The sequence below is a fragment of the Pongo pygmaeus genome, chromosome 22, assembly GCF_028885625.2.
Source record: "Pongo pygmaeus isolate AG05252 chromosome 22, NHGRI_mPonPyg2-v2.0_pri, whole genome shotgun sequence".
NCBI classification, from domain to species: domain Eukaryota; kingdom Metazoa; phylum Chordata; class Mammalia; order Primates; family Hominidae; genus Pongo; species Pongo pygmaeus.
Window position 1 is genome coordinate 34,002,060 of NC_072395.2, and position 18,285 is coordinate 34,020,344.

At 30.4% G+C, this 18,285-nt stretch overlaps 1 protein-coding gene across 3 annotated transcripts in view; it reads left to right on the forward strand.

The window, feature by feature from the left end:
- The window catches only part of NCAM2 (neural cell adhesion molecule 2), a 564,569-nt gene that overhangs the window by 509,055 nt on the left and 37,229 nt on the right, over nt 1-18,285 (forward strand). The window contains exon 16 of one of the 3 annotated variants that reach the window (XM_063659919.1): nt 14,119-14,204. The exons of the other annotated variants lie outside the window; for them this stretch is intronic. Within the exon in view, the coding sequence (XP_063515989.1) occupies nt 14,119-14,159 (41 nt within the window). The 3' untranslated portion in view covers nt 14,160-14,204. Of the gene's footprint in view, nt 1-14,118; nt 14,205-18,285 lie in introns of those variants that run through there. 3 annotated transcript variants of the gene reach the window in all.

Below are 18,285 nucleotides of genomic sequence, written 5' to 3' on the forward strand. Positions count from 1 at the left end.
AATATGCAGTTTGTGTCAATTGGGAAACCATTATAATTTAATTCTAATATTTTCTGTGTAAGAATACTCATTCATTATGTTTGATTTAAATTAAAGCTAAAACAAGAAAAATTCCAAAGTAGTTTCAACCATGTACAATTAAATTTATGATTAGTCATTTATATTAAATGAAATATATTATAGAAGAAAGAATTAAACTATGAACTTTTGGATCTGGAGGTATTCTTAGATACATAAAAATAATTTTAAATATTAATATGGTATATTTACACTGATAATGGAGAAATAAAACCTTAAAATTACAAATTATTTTAATAATTCAAGATGGATACTGATATCAGTACAATAATACAATACATTTGGGTCTAGCTTTCAAGAATAATAGCCAGTATTATGCATGATAACATTTAAGCTCGTAGTAATTAAGAAATATCCCTAGTCATGTAAAGTTTTCTTTAAAGGTTTAAATTTGATATTAATATGATATAAGCAACATTAAGAGCTTGAAATGATCAATTCTGGTATTAAACTAAATATTATCACATATATTTTTGTCTGGCCCTTTAGTATTATGATTTCACTCACTGAATAAAGATAAACTGTAATATTGATCATACCTAAATACGTAACTTTATGTGTTTTACTATGATTAATCTATGTAAGAGATAATGTAACATCCTTTAAATGATCTTTTCATAAGTCCAGTTTAATTACGTTTACTTTTTCTATTTTAATTTTTCTTTCTTTCTTTCTTTCTTTATTTATTTATTTATTTATTTATTTATTTTCTTGAGACAGACTCTTGCTCTGTCGCCCAAGCTGGAGTGCAGTGGCCTGATCTCAGCTCACTGGCACCTCTGCCTCCTGTGTACAAGCAATACCCATGCCTCGGCCTGCCTAGTAGCTGGGATTACAGGCTTTACAGGCGTGCAGCCACCACACCTGGCTAATTTTTGTATTTTTAGTAGAGACAGGGTTTCACCGTGTTGGCCAGGCTGGTCTCGATCTCCTGAACCCAACTGATCCTCCTGCTTCAGCCTCCCAACATCCTGGGATTACAGGCATGAGCCACTGTGCCCGGCCTCATGTTTTCACTTTTTTACAATTTATTTTCCTTTATCCTTTCTTACTTTCTTCTAATGCTTTATTTTTAATTTTCTCCCTCTTTATCTATTTCTGTCTCTTCCTCCTTTCTCTTTCTCTCCATTTCTCTCTTTTGCTCTCTCTCTCTCTCCCTCTTATGCTTCCTTTCTAAATTTTTGGCCGTGAATGAATGGAATATATTTCTTCTATTATGTTTCTGTTCATTGTTTGTAAATTTTAAAATCCTAACCTTTGTTGTATAGAAATATGTCATAAAAGCTTCAGCAAATCTAACATATTGGATAGGTAGCTGAAATCTGCATATTTCAAATGACTGAATGTACAGATATTCTACAAGTTGTCTTTAAAATGATTACAATTTATGTTGAAATTGGTGACGAGGCATTTCCAAATTAACCTCATAAATAGTATTGTTTAATCATTAAAATTTGATAGTTAAACATAATATTCAGAATATATTTCCACAGTAAATTTTGGGACTTAACTAAAGAAAAAAATTAACACTTATTAACTCGTTCTCTTACCAATTACCATATAAACTGGAGTATTATTCTAAAGTTAATATGGTCTGTCTTTTAAATACAAAGTTGTATTCCTTCTACGTGTTATACTTACATAATCCCAATTTTTATCTAAGGAAAACATTCCCTCAGTTTAAATCTAATTTTATTTTTTTCAAAATTAGACAAAGATGAGAGTTTAATATCCATGCTGTGTTTTCCGAAAACCTTTAGTTTTGTTGTCTAAAATTAAGGACTCAACAAAGATCTCTTGTAATAATTCAACATATTCCCTGGCTATTAACTAATTTCCAAGCCTAAACTGTCAGTAAATGTTGCACGTAGCCTGGAATAGTCCATAACATCTGTATTAGCTAATATTCTGTAAAACTAAAAAAAAAAAAAAACAGTATCCAAGAAATGTAAAAAATAATTATGTTTAAGAATTCTATTAGTGTATCTGAGATGGTCTTAACTGCATTTCATCTCCTTTGTTGGTAGACTATTATTTCATCTACTTTTTGAGGATACTTTCATCCAAGTATAATTAAACTTAATTTTAATTGTGAACTAATCTAATATTGGTTGTATTAAATTTAGATATATTGAAAGTTCTAAAACTATGTATGCTTAAGTTAAATTCAATTATTCTTTATCATTTCATTTTAGTTAGTAAAAATATGTTACACACTGTAAAGAATGCATAATAATGAGACACAACTTCACTTTAGAAAATATATTTTTATTTTTATTCTATGTATGTACTGAATAGGGGCCATGACATAAATCTAGCTAGTCTTATTTTTTTTCCTAAAAAGTAAGCAATTACAACTACTGTTTTAAATAGTGTACACAATTCATGTACCCCTTTCAAGAATATTTTTCTCTTACATTTTCATTGATGTTATGTATAACGCTTCTGTTTTAAAGTATTTCTGATCATTTTAATTGCATTCGTTTTCATCATAGCTTATTTTCTTGAAAAAAAAGTATGTTATAAGTGTATTGTCCTCAGTATCATCTTATTTAAAACCCTCAACATAATATCCAGCACTGTGTGTAATCCTATGCATGTGTTTCATAGTATATTGAATGTCATTTTATGTTCTGTATCTCTGTGTCTCCATTGTTGTAATAAAGAAAACTGAGGAAAAGCTTTGTTATATGTGTTTTCTTTATTACTGGTACAACCTTTTTTGTCCTTGTCGAGTGTTGTCATATCTAACTTGATCAAATTTAATACAAACATTTATTTACTTAGGAGCAGGTAATAAACTTATACTCATTAAGTTACTCAATTGTTGGATAACTCATACATCATCAGCAGATTCATAACAATTTTATATTGTAAAAATAATTTCGTGACAATATCAAATATTGTTACTTCCATTGTAACCTTGTTCTAGTGTCTTCACAAAAACATCGATCTCTAGGGGGAGGCCAAAATAATCATATATTTCAATAAAACACAGGAACATAGTTAATAATTTCAGTAATATAAAGATTGTTAACTAGTCTCCATTGCTAGCAAAAGTCCATAAAGGGATTATAAACACGTAAAGGGATTTTTCTCCAATTCCTTTGGTCATTTTTTTTGTTTTGGACACCAGATGAATAAAGTTGCAGAAATTGATTAACATTCTGTGCTTATTCATTGGAAACATATGAAACAAAAAATATTAAGAACTGAAATTTTGGAATAATACTATAAGTAATATAAAAATTATTTAATAAGATTTTGTAGTGTAAAAATAATTTTTGACATAGATATAAACAGAAAAGTCATATTTTTCTCTTAGAGCAAAATGTTACATTGCCTGATAAATATGAAATGATGCCAAAATTCAAAAGAGAAAATGTTCATTTTCAGGATTTGGATTGTTTTGGAGCATATTTAATTTCTCTTATTCCATGACAGTCCAGTCCAAAATGTGTATTTTAATATGTACATTATTATACACCTTTTGAAACGTGCTTGTGTATATTTCAAAATGAAAATTTTAATACAACATTTATAAGTCTTATATATTGTAATATTTATACTTCTTTTAAATGATACAATAGTTATAGTAGTTTGAAACATACACCAGAGCAGTTATTTCTTTTTATCATTTTCATTTTTATTTTTCCTGAATCCCCTTGACAATAGGATGATATCAAATGGAGGGTATCTGGGAATTCTTAGGAATTTGTATGATTACTGTTGTAGTAAATATATATTACTTTATTAATTTTTTTATTGTTCTACTATTCTGGATCATTGTGAAGAAACCAAAGATATTTGAGAAAATCTGAAGCTATTATAACCAAACTCTATTATTTTATTATATTAACAAACTGAGGATCAGAAAAACCAAATAGTCATTGATATAGTCAAGCAACTTCGATTCTCAGTTTTCCTCCTATCTTTGTTGTGTTACACTAAATCAAAGTTGGTACAAGTAAATTTCTGGCCTATAAGTTATATGGCCATATGTCTTAGGTCTAGTTCCTTTGCTATTTTCTTGATTGGCCTGTGGAGAACAACAACAACAACAAATCCCTATGTGTCAGAGGAAAGGCTATGTGTACAACAACCACAGTTTCGTCCATTAATCACAGTATTTCTATTAGTCAGCTTTTGTCTTTCTCACTCAAACTTTTACATATAGCTGCTTCCCTATGACCAAGGTAAATAAGCACACATTAAGTTTACGGTTTTAAATGAATATCAAATTAAATTTTCATCACTTTCTTGTTTTTTGCATATATTTTGATAACACTTTACTAAATTACTTATTTGCATTGTTGGTAGAGATAGGTAATTTTTAATTAATATATTTTTATTTACTGTCCACTAAAAGTAAGATATTTTCATCTCAATATGCATCCTTTTTATTTTAAGAATTCAAAATAAATAGTTTCAACACTTACAATTTGCATAGCAGCTATGTGTTTGCTTCTCTACTGATTTCTTATTTAATATTACAAAGAGAAACAAAATGTTAAAAACAAGTATTCAAGATAGAGGACTTTATTTTTTCCGTTTAAATGTGGTTAAATAAAAAATAAATTATCTTCAAATTGGCATTTCTGTTTTAAAGAATCCATGAACAACACACCAAAATTTTGCTATTGTTTCTAGAATATAATTTCACAATAGCTGAATGGGATATACTTGTTACATGTAATGTGAAGTGCAAACTACCCGTGGCTCTTGAAGAACATCCTATTTCTTAGTGCATGCTGGTAGAAAACATTAAAATTTGTATGGAATTTTTATATAGTAGCCTGTGACTCACGGTTCTGTCAAATGGCTCAGTCGTGAAAGAAAGTTTAAGTGAACAGGGAAAAATATTTATCTAAAATAGGATGTGGTATGGTTCACTGCTGAGTTCTATTACATAAAAACAGGAAGCCAAAAGCATTTAAAGCATCTATATGTGTTACTCCTCACTTAATATGTGGAGTTTTAGTTGTTAAAGGACAGAAAAGTAAAAGTTGTTTTTATAGGAGATTCTAAATCAATCTAGGCATAGTAGCCCTTTCCATGCAGGTAATAGAGATATCACCATTGCATGTTTTCCCTTTTAAATATACTTTAGTTTTTCGAATACTTTTAGATTTACACCAATATTGAATGGAAACTAAGGAGGGCTCCCATATACCATCTACCCCAGTCAGGCACAATCTTCCTGATTATGAATATCTAACACCCAAGTGGTACCTCTGTTACACTTGATGAACCCACAGTGGCAAATTGTAATCACCCAAAGTTTACAGTTTACATTAGGGTGCATACTTGGTGTTGTACATTTTATGGATTTGGATAAATTGATAATGACCTGTATCCACCATTCTGGTACCATACATAATAAATTCACTGTCCTAAAAATCCTCTGTGTTCTGCCTATTCCTCCCTCCTTTCTCCACTAGTTCCTGGCAATCACTGACCTTTTACTATTTCCTAGGTTTGCCGTTTCCAGAATGTCACTTGGTCGCAATTTTACATTATGTAGCCTTTGCAAATTGACTTCTTTCAATTAGCAATATGCATTCAAGGTTTCTACATGTCTTTTTATAATTTGATAGCTGATAGCATAAAATGTCTTGTCAGATGCATTATATAATAATAGACGTTTATAAACCCTACATGCTTAAAATATGTAGTTTTAATAATGTAGAATTGATGTTTTTGTATAACTCTAAGCAGAAATTAAAATATCTAAGATAGAATGCAGTGAGTATCTAAAACTGAAAACTTTAAGCATCCTAATAAATTACCATGGATTCCAAGAAAAATAATAATACATATCTTCTATGTATTTGCTCACATTTTTCATTTATTCTGTTACATGTTTAGAAAACGTAGAAGTTTTATAAATAGGAATTTTATATTGGAGAAAATTAAACAGTTTGGACTTTCAAAAAAATTATAAAATATGAACTGAAATATAATCATATAGAGATATGTTTCAATTTTGTAATATAGTCTAGGAAAATAATTTTGTTTGTACAATGAAAATATATTTTTCATTTTCTATATATGGAGCAGCCTTTCAATGTTGACAGAAAAATAAAATTGATCAGGTAGGGGATTAAACAAAGAACTAAAAATAAAATTATTCAGTTCTTTTACACTGGCTAATACATGTTTGGGTCATATTCATGCAAATCTTTGAAGCTGCGTTTTCTACTAATAAATACAAACACTCATTGTTTCATAGCAAACAAACTGTATCCATCAAAGTCAACCAGACATATAACCAAATTTAAACAGTATATGGAAAAGTTTAGAGTTAGTGAGATAATAGCAAACATCAAAAGAAGCGGTTCAACTGGATAAAGAACAGAAAAGACATTTTATATGTTCTTTTATGCCATGTTTGGTGAGCTTCGTGCCAAAACGATCTCAGTTCCAACTTACATAATTATTTGAAATGTCAGTGTAGATAAGATAATAGATATTTTGTTGTGCAAAGACTTTAGATATTTTACGATTTGTCATGGTTTACAGTTGTACCAGATTTATTAAAAGGATATTTTAAAATATTTATTTCTAAAATTTTTAGTACTTTGTGATGTTTATCACAAAAGAGCTGTTATGTATGAATTTGTTTTTAGCCAATTTTTTTTCAAAATAAGCACAGCTCAGTTTCTTTCTTTTTCTTATGTTAAAATCAGTTACTTTATAGGATAACAAGAATTTAACAAGTTCTCATCAACATTTCCATACAAGCATAATAAACATATTTTAGTGGTTCACTTTTTACACAAGATTGTTCTACAAGGACAGCTAAAACTATAAGAGGGATTGTGTAGATATTTTAAAAAGCAGGGTGGCCATGGTGGGCTACTTAAAATTCCGTTCCAAATAAATATATATAGAATAGTTATACATAAATATAAACGTATATATTATATAATTTCATAGTATTTTTATCTTATTTAGTTTCTATTTTTAAAATATACCAATAGACCTTAATTATGTAATGTTAATTCAATAACTAATCACATATAAGGGGCTGAGTCTATTTGATTCCTCACCTCTTCAATCCAAACATTATCCAAGGAGTTCTCACTCTTATATGGTGTGTGGAAATGGGCGTGGAATAGGAGAAAAGGAGAGAAGGAAGACTGGACAGACGTTTAATAGCCATTACCATAGCCCAGGCCTCCTCTAGCTCTTTCCAAACCATTGTGACAAATTCTGCTTCCCTCCAATGACTCCCTACCATCTTTTTGGAAAATGACCACAATTTCTAGTTTGTTTTTGGTGCTGTTTGTCAATTTTGATTTGGTTGATCTATTTATTTGTTGCTGAATTCACTTGCAAGCTCCATCCTCTTTAACAGCATCCTTCACCACTAAAATCCCAGCGCCCACCAATCACCTCTAATATCCATGTATGTTTTCAAATGTCAGAATCACACACAGTTTCACACATCTTTTTTTATTCAAGCCATGTTCAGATTAAAATGGACTCCTTACATCAAATGGGAAGCTGATTCTTATTCTTGAAAACCATCTCAAACATTATTTTCTTTATTATGTTTCCTTGACCATTGGCCACTAATTTATATGCTTCTCCCTCCTATTTGTTAACCTCACATTATTTTTTTGCCAAGAGGCAAACAATAAATTACATTGCATATTAATTTCTAAATGATATATCTTACTCTTCCCAATACATTACCCAGTGTATGTGTGTGTATATATATTTTATTATATATTTAATATATATTATTTTTATATATTATATATTTAATATATATTATTTATATATATTATATATATAAAATATATATATATGAAAACATGCCCTTTAACAAAGTACAGCACAATGATGAACATATGAGTGCACGTGTCTTTTTGGTGGAATGATTTATATCTTTCAGGTAGATACCTGGTAATTGGATTACTGGGTCAAATGGTAGTTCTGTTTTAAGTTATTTGAGAAATCTCCAGACTGCTTTCCACAGTGGCTGGACTAAGCTGCATTCCCATCAACAATGTATAAGCATTTTCTTTTCTCTATGGCCTCACCAGCATCTGTTGTTTTTTGACTTTTTAAAATGATTATTCTCGTTGGTGTGAGATATTATCTCATTGTGGTTTTGATTTGCATTTTTGATGATTAATGATGCTGAGCATTTTTTCCTATGTTTAATAGCCACTTGTATATTTTCTTTTTGTGAAACGTCTGTCCATGTCCTTTGCATATTCTTTAATGAGATTATTCATTTATTGCTGGTTGATTTAAGTTCCCCATAGATTCTGGATAATAGACCTTTGTAGGACGCATTGTTCGTGAATATCTTCTCCCATTCTGTAGGTTTTCTATTTGCCCTGTTGATCATTTATTTTGCTATACAGAAGCTCTTTAGTTGAATTAGGTCCCACTTGTCTATTTTTGGTTTTGTTGCAATTTCATTTGGAGATTTAGCCAAAAATCCCTTGCCAAGGCCAATGTCAAGAAGAATATTTCTTAGGTTGTCCTCCAGGATTTTTATAGTCTGAGGCCTTATATTTAAGTTTTTAATCCATTCTGAGTTAAGTTTTTTATATGGTGAAAGGTAGGGATCCAGATAAAATCTTCTGCATTGGGCTAGCCAGTTATCCCAGCATCATATATTGAATAGAGAGTTATTTCCCCCTCACCTTGTTGTAAGTGAGGTGGTTGTAGGTGTGTGACATTACTTTGAGTTTTCTATTCTGTCTAAGAGCAGTCAAGCCAGGTGCATATCAGTGGTTGATTGTATAAAGAAAATGTGGCACATCTGCACCGTCTAATTCTACACAGCCATAAAAATAATGAAATCATGTCCTTTGCAGCAACATAGATAGAGCGGGAGGCCATAGTCCTAAGCAAATTAACTCAGCAACAGAAAACAAAATATCACATGTTCTCACTTATAACTGGGAGCTAAGTACTGAGCACACATGGACATAAATATGGGGACAACAGACACTGTGGACTACTAGAGGATGGGGTGTGGGTTAAAAAACTACCAATCAATCAGGCTGTATGCTCGCTATCAGGGTGATATGACTTCCAAACCTCAGCATCATGCATTTTCGCATGTAAGAAATCTGCACATATACCCCCCGTATCAAAAATAAAAGTTGAAATTCTAAAAGGTATACAGTTTTACAATTATAAATGCCATTCCTATAATCTACTTGTTTACAGTTCCCCCATTTTTAACCAAATATTCTCAATTAGCTACTTTTTCTTGCCCTGACTCAGATATTAAGAAAAAGCAAATAAAAGGATATGGTTATTAGCGCTACCTTTTTACTGTTCCGAATCCCTGATAAACTTCCTAGGATTTTGAAGTGATTTGAAGGAAAATTTTGGATTGTCATTGAGTTTATTTACAAAACAATTATTTATACGTGTAACAGAACATTTTGACAAAACATTTAAAATCATTAGAGAATGGAGACTCAGTACTGAAGAATAAGTGTTGGAAAATACATACATCTACCCCCTAAAGAATAAGCATTCTGTGAAAAGAAATGTTGGTAGTAAGTAATAAAATGTCTACATCAAGACTGTTCAGCAAAGTACACATAAAATGGTACATTAAAACGATCTTATTGAAACTTACCAAAAATAGCCTGAGGATGTAAAACATACAAAAATAAATATTAGCCTTTTTTTATTTATTTAGGTAATGTTGAAAATTGTTGATGGATTTTACTCAGAATTTTTAAAATCTAAAGTTTTCAAATTCCCCAAATAATATGTGGATGCTGTAAATAGTATTGTAAGGGACCAAAAAAGCTGGAAATAATGTAAAATGATTTTACATAATCTACATCAGTGTATTAATCTCCAACATAAACTTTTATAATTTATTTATAGATATATAAAGAGTTCCAATGAACTCATTATATACCTGTGTGAAAATAGAGCAAATAACTTGTGTGTGATTCTGAAAACTAAAAATCCCTTCAACTGGCCACACAAAATCCATAAGCTGGTGTAATTTCATAAAATTAAGTGCTGTATTCCTGATTATAATTCAATTTTGATTTTTAATGTTTTTAAGCATTATTATTTTTAATATTCCAAGACTCATTTCATAGAATTTATCTCTTAAAAAGACACTCTTTGCAGTTTTCTCTTCATGGATAACAATGCTCTTTTCACAGCCATCACAGACATTACTAGCATTTCATACTTTTTCTTTTCAAATCATTCATTGAAAATTACAGGAGATTACATGTTGTACCCATACAGCTCTCATTCAATTATTTCTGTAAGCAGTTTTATATCTGATGACTGTGAACTTGAGTGAACTTAAAAAAGTTGCTAATAAGTGCATTTTGTCAGGGAGCTAGAAGATGTAATGCCTTTTTATAATCTCATAAATACTCTGAGCTGTCCAGAGGGAGCCGAGGCATACCAGAGTAAAATATTAGAACACAAAAGAAGTATAGTCTTTATTTTGGGGAGGTGATTTTTATTCACTTTGTAACAGTCTTTTAAAAGTTATAATTTTATGTTTGATTACAATGAAGATGAATTGATCTAAAATATTGGACAAAGTAATAATACAATAAATATGTTAATGATCACAAAAACGTAATAATGTACTAGGGGGCAAAATGAATTATAGAAGAAGAGAATGCCTCCCAAAACCCAGTATCTCCTTATCTCAAAACTGAGCAAAAGCCAAAGTCATATGTAAGTGACAGTAAGAGCGTTAGTAAATTATATGGACTTCCTCCATCTTCACATCAGTTTTAAAAAGATGAAGAAAAATTTTAAAGTGGCAGTTAGGAATACAGCAATGACCAAAACCAAAATTTACTAGATAAGTGAACAAATAAAAAAGGAATAATATTAAAATTTTTAAAAAACTTGTTGATTCTGGCCCCAGTAAATTGCGTAGCTAAAAGTAGAAGAATGGAAATTATCTGAAGCCTTAAGCCTTAATGAAGATAACATATTAAACAAATAACAATAACGTTTGTTTGTTTCTTTCTTTGTTTGTTTGAGACAGAGTCTCGCTCCAGGCTGGAGTGCAGTGGCGCGATCTTGGCTCACTGCAACCTCCACCTCCCAGGTTCAAGCAATTCTCCTCCCAAGTAGCTGGGACTACAGGTGCGTGCCACCACGCCCAGTTAATTTTTTGTACTTATAGTAGAGACAGGGTTTCACCGTGTTAGCCAGGATGGTCTCGACCTCCTGACCTCATGATCTGCCCTCCTCAGCCTCCCAAAGTGCTGGGATTACAGGTGTGAGCTACCGTGCCTGGTCAATAACAATAAATTTTAAAACAAAATGTTTGTACTTGCTAAAATCTAGGAAGGTTTTGGATAAAAGTAGAGAAGTTCTAGTTTAAAAAAAAATACTATAAGCAAATAACAAGTAACAAGAAGCTACTCTAAACTGAATGTTTTCTTTTTTTTTTTTTTTTTTACATTTGGTTGCAGTCATTTTATTTATTTATTTTTTGTTTGTTTTTTTTTTATTTTTTTATTTTTTTCCTTTATTATTATTATTATTATACTTTAGACTCTATGGTACATGTGTGCAACGTGCAAGTAAGTTACATATGTATACATGTGCCATGCTGGTGCGCTGCACCCACCAACTCGTCATCTAGCATTAGGTATATCTCCCAATGCTATAAATCATGCTGCTATAAAGATACATGCACACGTATGTTTATTGCAGCATTATTCACAATAGCAAAGACTTGGAACCAACCCAAATGTCCAACAATGATAGACTGGATTAAGAAAATGTGGCACATATACACCATGGAATACTATGCAGCCATAAAAAATGATGAGTTCATGTCCTTTGTAGGGACATGGATGAAATTGGAAATCATCATTCTCAGTAAACTATCGCAAGAACAAAAAACCAAACACCACATATTCTCACTCATAGGTGGGAATTGAACAATGAGAACACATGGACACAGGAAGGGGAACATCACACTCTGGGGACTGTTGTGGGGTGGGGGGAGGGGGGAGGGATAGCATTGGGAGATATACCTAATGCTAAACTGAATGTTTTCAAAATAATAGGTTTAACAAATGAAATAATAACATATATGTATAATGACTTGGAATTCCCAAAGTACTTTCTTGCTTGAGCCTAAAAGAGCATTTTCATTAAGATTACTAGATATGTGTATCACCATTTTACCAACAATGAAACTGAGAATGAAACAACAATATTATTTAGATATTTCCAAATGTATTATATGGGCCACAAAGTGGGTGAAAAATATAATTCACTCTGAAGATTTTAAATGTTAGAATTTCCAAGTGCATTTATATTAACTCATCTTTTTATTTTTCTGTTTTATAATGTGCATTACATATTTCAATATATATTATAAAATACTACATGTTTATAATTTAAAATAAAAACACCCTTCTTGGAAGTGTATACTCAGCTCTTCTCTAGATATATACAGGAAACAATTTTAAAAGTTTTCTAGAAGGAAGGAAGAATATAAAATTCAATCATGGTTGCTGTTGAGTGTGCTGTTTATTTTTTTTAATTTTGAATCAATGTCAAATGATATTTTTAATCATCCTTGCTAATGAAATTTGCCATGATTTTTCTCTTTTTTCTCTAATTGATACAATTAAAAGAGTATTGATAAACATTGGAAACCTCAAAAGTTCAAACACTTCTTTCAAATAGGGAGTTTTAATGTGAATTAAAATTGAATAAATCTATCCACTTAGGGATGCACTATAGGTAGCAAAAATGCAAGAGACCCCCCCACCGGCATGATGTAGAAGAGAAACCTGTTCAGAGAAATGGAAATAGTGTTACATTGTGCTCGGATTGCTAATGTCAGTGGTTCCATATAAAATTCAGTGAATTTTATAACTTGCGTAAATCAAAATTTTCATTTTCCTTTTTTTCTACCTGTAATTACAACACATGCAAATGTGATCTGAAAGTCATATTCTTTCATATTCTTTCATATATATTCTTTCAAATATATAAAGATAAATAATTTGGAATAATTTTTTTTCTTAACACCCACAAATATATAAAGATAACATTTATACTTATATTTCTAATTATCTATGTAGTTTAACTGAGAGAAGTCTATCAAAGTCCAAACATGAATCTTAACTCATTTAAACTATTTGGTAAGTAAGTTTGTGATTAACATGTGTGGTCTTCCCTGTAGAAAATAGGAAGTTTCGTTAATATAAGACATCTCTTTACACAACTCCATAATGTTGAAGGGTACTATTTTATTTCTTGACATGTGGCTTCTGTTAAGAAATGTAAAGGATGCTGTTTGGTTTTATACTGGAGGAATATTATGAATACAGTTTATTCTCAATATCCCCACCATTTTTAAAGCCGTGAGCATTTAATTTTAAAAAAAGTATTTTTGAACACTATTTTGCTCACCCAGTCTAGTATCTGCTTTGATTGGCTCTTTCTACATTCTACTGCACATTGACTCTTTGAACTACATTTTTACTCTTTGTATATTCAAGGGAATTCTATGGAAAATGCCACAAAGCAAACATTTAATTCATCAATTTAATATAATATCCGGGTCTACAAGGAATAGGTAACCTTGGTAGACTGCTTGCCTAACATAACACAACAAGAAGCGTTGTATAAACCTCAGAAATGTTAATTGGTTTTTAAATTAGTGCAATGCATTTTTCTTTAAAACTATGTATTATCTCAGAATGTGTCTTCCATAATGCAAAATTTTTGCTATAATGTTAACAACATTTCTTACTATTACCAGTATGCCCTTGTTAATATAAATATCATATCCGTTAGCTCCTTTGTCGTGTCTTTTGTGATCCAATGGACGAAATTATATAAGGGAATTTATAATGCTTCCTAAGTAAATATGGACTTGAAGTATAATATTTCTGAAGAGTTATGTTAATTTTATTAATTCTATTTTAGTACATTTTAGGCAACCCTTCTGGTTCTACACTATTTTATTAGGCAGTCAATCAATGTTTGTGAAGCATACATGGATTAATGTTCCTTCTTTTTTTTGCTATGTAGCTGCAGAAGTCTTTAGATTATCCAGATGTTTTACTTCTTAAGTAGCTGACAATTCTGACCTAGATGGAGCCCTGCTGCAGAAAGATGCCTGCTCCACCTTTCTCCACACCAGAAATGCAATCAAAACAAAACTAATTGACTGTGTTCTTGTAATTTTTGAGAAATTGCCCTTTAAGTTTCAGTATACCAAATTCAAATATTAAAAATTACAATCGTGGTAGTTTTACTTCAGTAATTTACAAAGCCATTCAAATCCAAATCAGCAATATTTTAAGAAGTATCCCTATGAAGTCCAACACTGATAATAAATTTCCTAGAATTTGGTAAATGAGAGTAATTAGATACCTTCCAAATTTTTAAAAAGACTATGTCCCCTGGGGGAAACATTTCTACTGCCTATTTTGCGAGAAAAATTTTGCCTAGTTATTTTGCTTGACTATATTAAGTAAATTTAATGTTTTCAATATTTTGACACTTTATATTAAGTATTTCTCAAACCATTTTGAATAGAAGTTAGTGAAACTTTGGACTGTACTCATGCCTCTCAAAGAAGATACTTTTGGGGTATGTTTTACAATGGATAATTTCTAAAAATATTTTTTGAAACTCTAAAGAACAGTTATTAATTCTCTCAATTTTCTATCCACGTATCAAATTTATTTCGTTGTAGGATTAACTCTGCACTATTTAAATGATTCAAATTTGAGGTAATTTTGAAAAGTATGTTTTAAAATATTCTGAACTTAATTTCGCTTCATAAGATTCCACAAAAGTATTGTTGAATTCATGTCTATTGACCTCAATCTACAAAGCAAACTAAAACATCCCCCATGATTAGATATCACCAGATAGAATTTCAAGTTGCAGGGGATTTTTTAATCTTCTTTAGTTTTTCCTCATATACATGTATGTATTTGCTATAGACTTATGCCAAAATTTTCCATATATCATTTCATATTAGGGAGTATATTATACTAGGAAGGACGAAGTAAGAACATATAATTAAGAGTCATGTAGACTTATCACCAATGTGGAAATATATCATACGTAGTAATATCATCGACACCAATCAGAGTTATTTAATGTCTTCTCTTTTCTTTTCATATGCTTAACCTACTTGCCTACTGCATCCAACAATATCTCTTACGAAAATAGCTACCAGTATTCTGGAAACAGCAATCAATCACCATCTTAGGACTCTGACTTTTTTCTCCATGTCTTTATTGCAGCTTTCCACGTCCTGAAATTAATTTTCAATCTACCTGGAGAAGATGATACATGCACATAGAAAAAAGTTAAATAAAACATTGAACTATATAAGGAGTCAAAAAGCATGGCTAGTTTTATGAATCTAATAGTGCAGTGGTTTTTGAAAAGCTAGTATTATCAAATATAATACATTTCATGGACAAATATTTTAATATTTCAGTTGGGATTTAGTTTATACAACAGAAACATGAAAAGACACATACAATAGTCCCTGCTTTAGCCAGAGATACATTCCAAAACTCTCAGTGGATGCCTGAAACCTTTGATCATACTTAACCCTACATATACAGATTTTCCTCTACGTACATACCTATGATAAACTTTAATTTATAAGTTAGGCTCAGTAAGCTAACAATAATATCTGTTATTAAAATAGAACAATTACAACAATTTGCCAGCATCGCTAATCTTGTGTATAAGGGCCATTATTAAGTAAAATAAGGGTTATTGAACATGAACGCTTTGAGACTGTGACAATGGAGGGCTGAAACAGCTCCTAAGTAACTAAGAGGTGGGTAGTGTAGATAACATAGACACGCTGGATAAAGGGATGACTTGTGTCCCTGTCACGACAGAGAGGAATAGCAAGATATTTCATTGCACTACTCAGAATGGCCTCAAGCTCAAAATTTATGAATTGTATACTTAAATTTTCCATTTGATATTTTTGGACCACAGTTGACTATAGATAACTGAAACTGCAGAATGCAAAACTGGATAAGGAGGGGCTACTGTATATAAGACATTTGAATGAAGCTTGGATTCTCATATTTTAATACTTTGATTTTATGTTTGGCTGAAAATTTGAATGCAATTACACGAAGATATGGGGAAACAGATTTAGTAAGTCAATTTCCAAATTTCATGGGGTTAGAGAAAATGCAGCTCAGAGGGAAACTGATTCTCACAGTTGCTTTTAATAGTAAAATATAAACCAAATATATTTTTAACTTTTTGTATTCTAAATTATTTATTCTTATTCAGTTATGATATGAAGCCCATTTTTCATAACAGCAATACAAAATGATAATTAAAAAGGAAGCTTCAAGCAGGAATGTAAGTTAGATAAATAATTTACATTGATATATTTCATTTAAATAGTTGTTAGTTGTACCTCCACTGATATTAAAGGTATACGGATATTGACATTTTTCTATAAGAATAATACATATTTTAATGTATTTGCTGTATTGCTGTACTGTATTTTATCCATATCTTTTCATTACTTGTTGGTGAATATCCAAGATAAAATGTTGACTCTAACACAAGTATAAAAATATACAACCTGGAGTTAATTAATGATTCATGTGTACAGTTCTAATTTTAGGGTTTAGTATGTGACTTAGGCCAATGACCTCTCTGGATCTCAGTTTTCTTTTATGTAAATTAGAACAGATAATATTGTTTTCCTACCTTATAAAGTTACCATAAAAATTACACCATAAGTCATAAGTGTAAGTATTCTGATGATCTTAAAAAATAAAAAATGGATTTATAATTCTTTAAATTATTACTTATGCTCAGGTTTGATTTCCTAAATAATAAAACCACGATTAACTAATAAAAATGAATGTTCTGGATGTTATTGTGAAAATACATCATTAGTAGTTCCCGAATCTTAATGATGTTATTTCATATGTGCTTATGGTTTTATTTGTGAAACATCCAGAGTACAAATAGTGGACTTTTTATGCCAGAGTAAATTGGTGACAGAAAATAATTAAAATACTTAACTTTTATAGTTGTAACAGCCTAACCTCATGAGATATGAGAAAGTATAAGCATTTAAATGCATCCTCAAGGTGACATTTAATATATATATATGTAATATATATATACATATATATAACATAACTTTCAAAAGGCAAAACTTATAAACCTATTTTTTAATTTTAATTTTTTTTCAGAGAATAGTACATTTGTATATTTGTGGGGTACATGACAACTTTTGATACAGGCATACAATGTGTAATAATCACATCAGGGTAAATGGTGTATCCATCACTTCAAGCATTTATCTTTTGTGTTACAAATAATCCAGTTATACTCTTTTAGTTATTTTTAAATGTATAATTATTATTGACTATAGTCACCCTGTTGTGCTATTAAATACTTGATCTTATTCTATTTTTAACATAAACCTGTTTGAAGTTCACTTCTATCCTCTGCAATGACAAAAAGATACTTATTTTTTCATAAAAATAACTTCAAGCATCCTACAATTGTAATAAGTTTGTAAAGTTAATTTTCTATATATAGAAAAAAGTACTAGCTATTAATATTTTAGCAACTCTTCACCATAATAAAATAGGGGTCCTAGGAGGTAGTTATGGTTAAAAAAGAGTAGGATCTTAATCTGATGGGATCAATGGTTTTATAAGAAAAGGAAAAGAGAGCTCTCTCTGAGTCTCTATCCCACAAGTGATCACACAGTGAGAAGGAAGCTGCCTACAAAGCCAGGAAAGAGCCCTCACCAGAATCCAATCATGCTGGTACCTTAACCTCAATCTCTAAACCACCGTAACTGTTAGGAAATAAATTTGTTTTGTTTAAGCCAAAAAATGAAGATGTTTTACATAAAATTTTTCTGAAAGCTTTTCTAAAGATAAAAATGAAGCACATCATTTTACTAGTTTAATGCTAAAAAGGTCACGGAATGAAATACTTGTCATTTAAAAGCTAACTAGCCAAACCTGAATTATTAAAAAAAAAATTAGCCTCAAGAGAATAATCATTACTTAATAAGAGATAGTCTTCCACTTTAGATTACTGCTGAAAAGATGTGCTTACAGAATAGTTTAATGTTTAACATTAGATAATTTTTAACTGAAATATTTTTATAATATTAAATATCAATTTTATGATATTAAAATAATAATTATAAGCAGTACTTGCTAA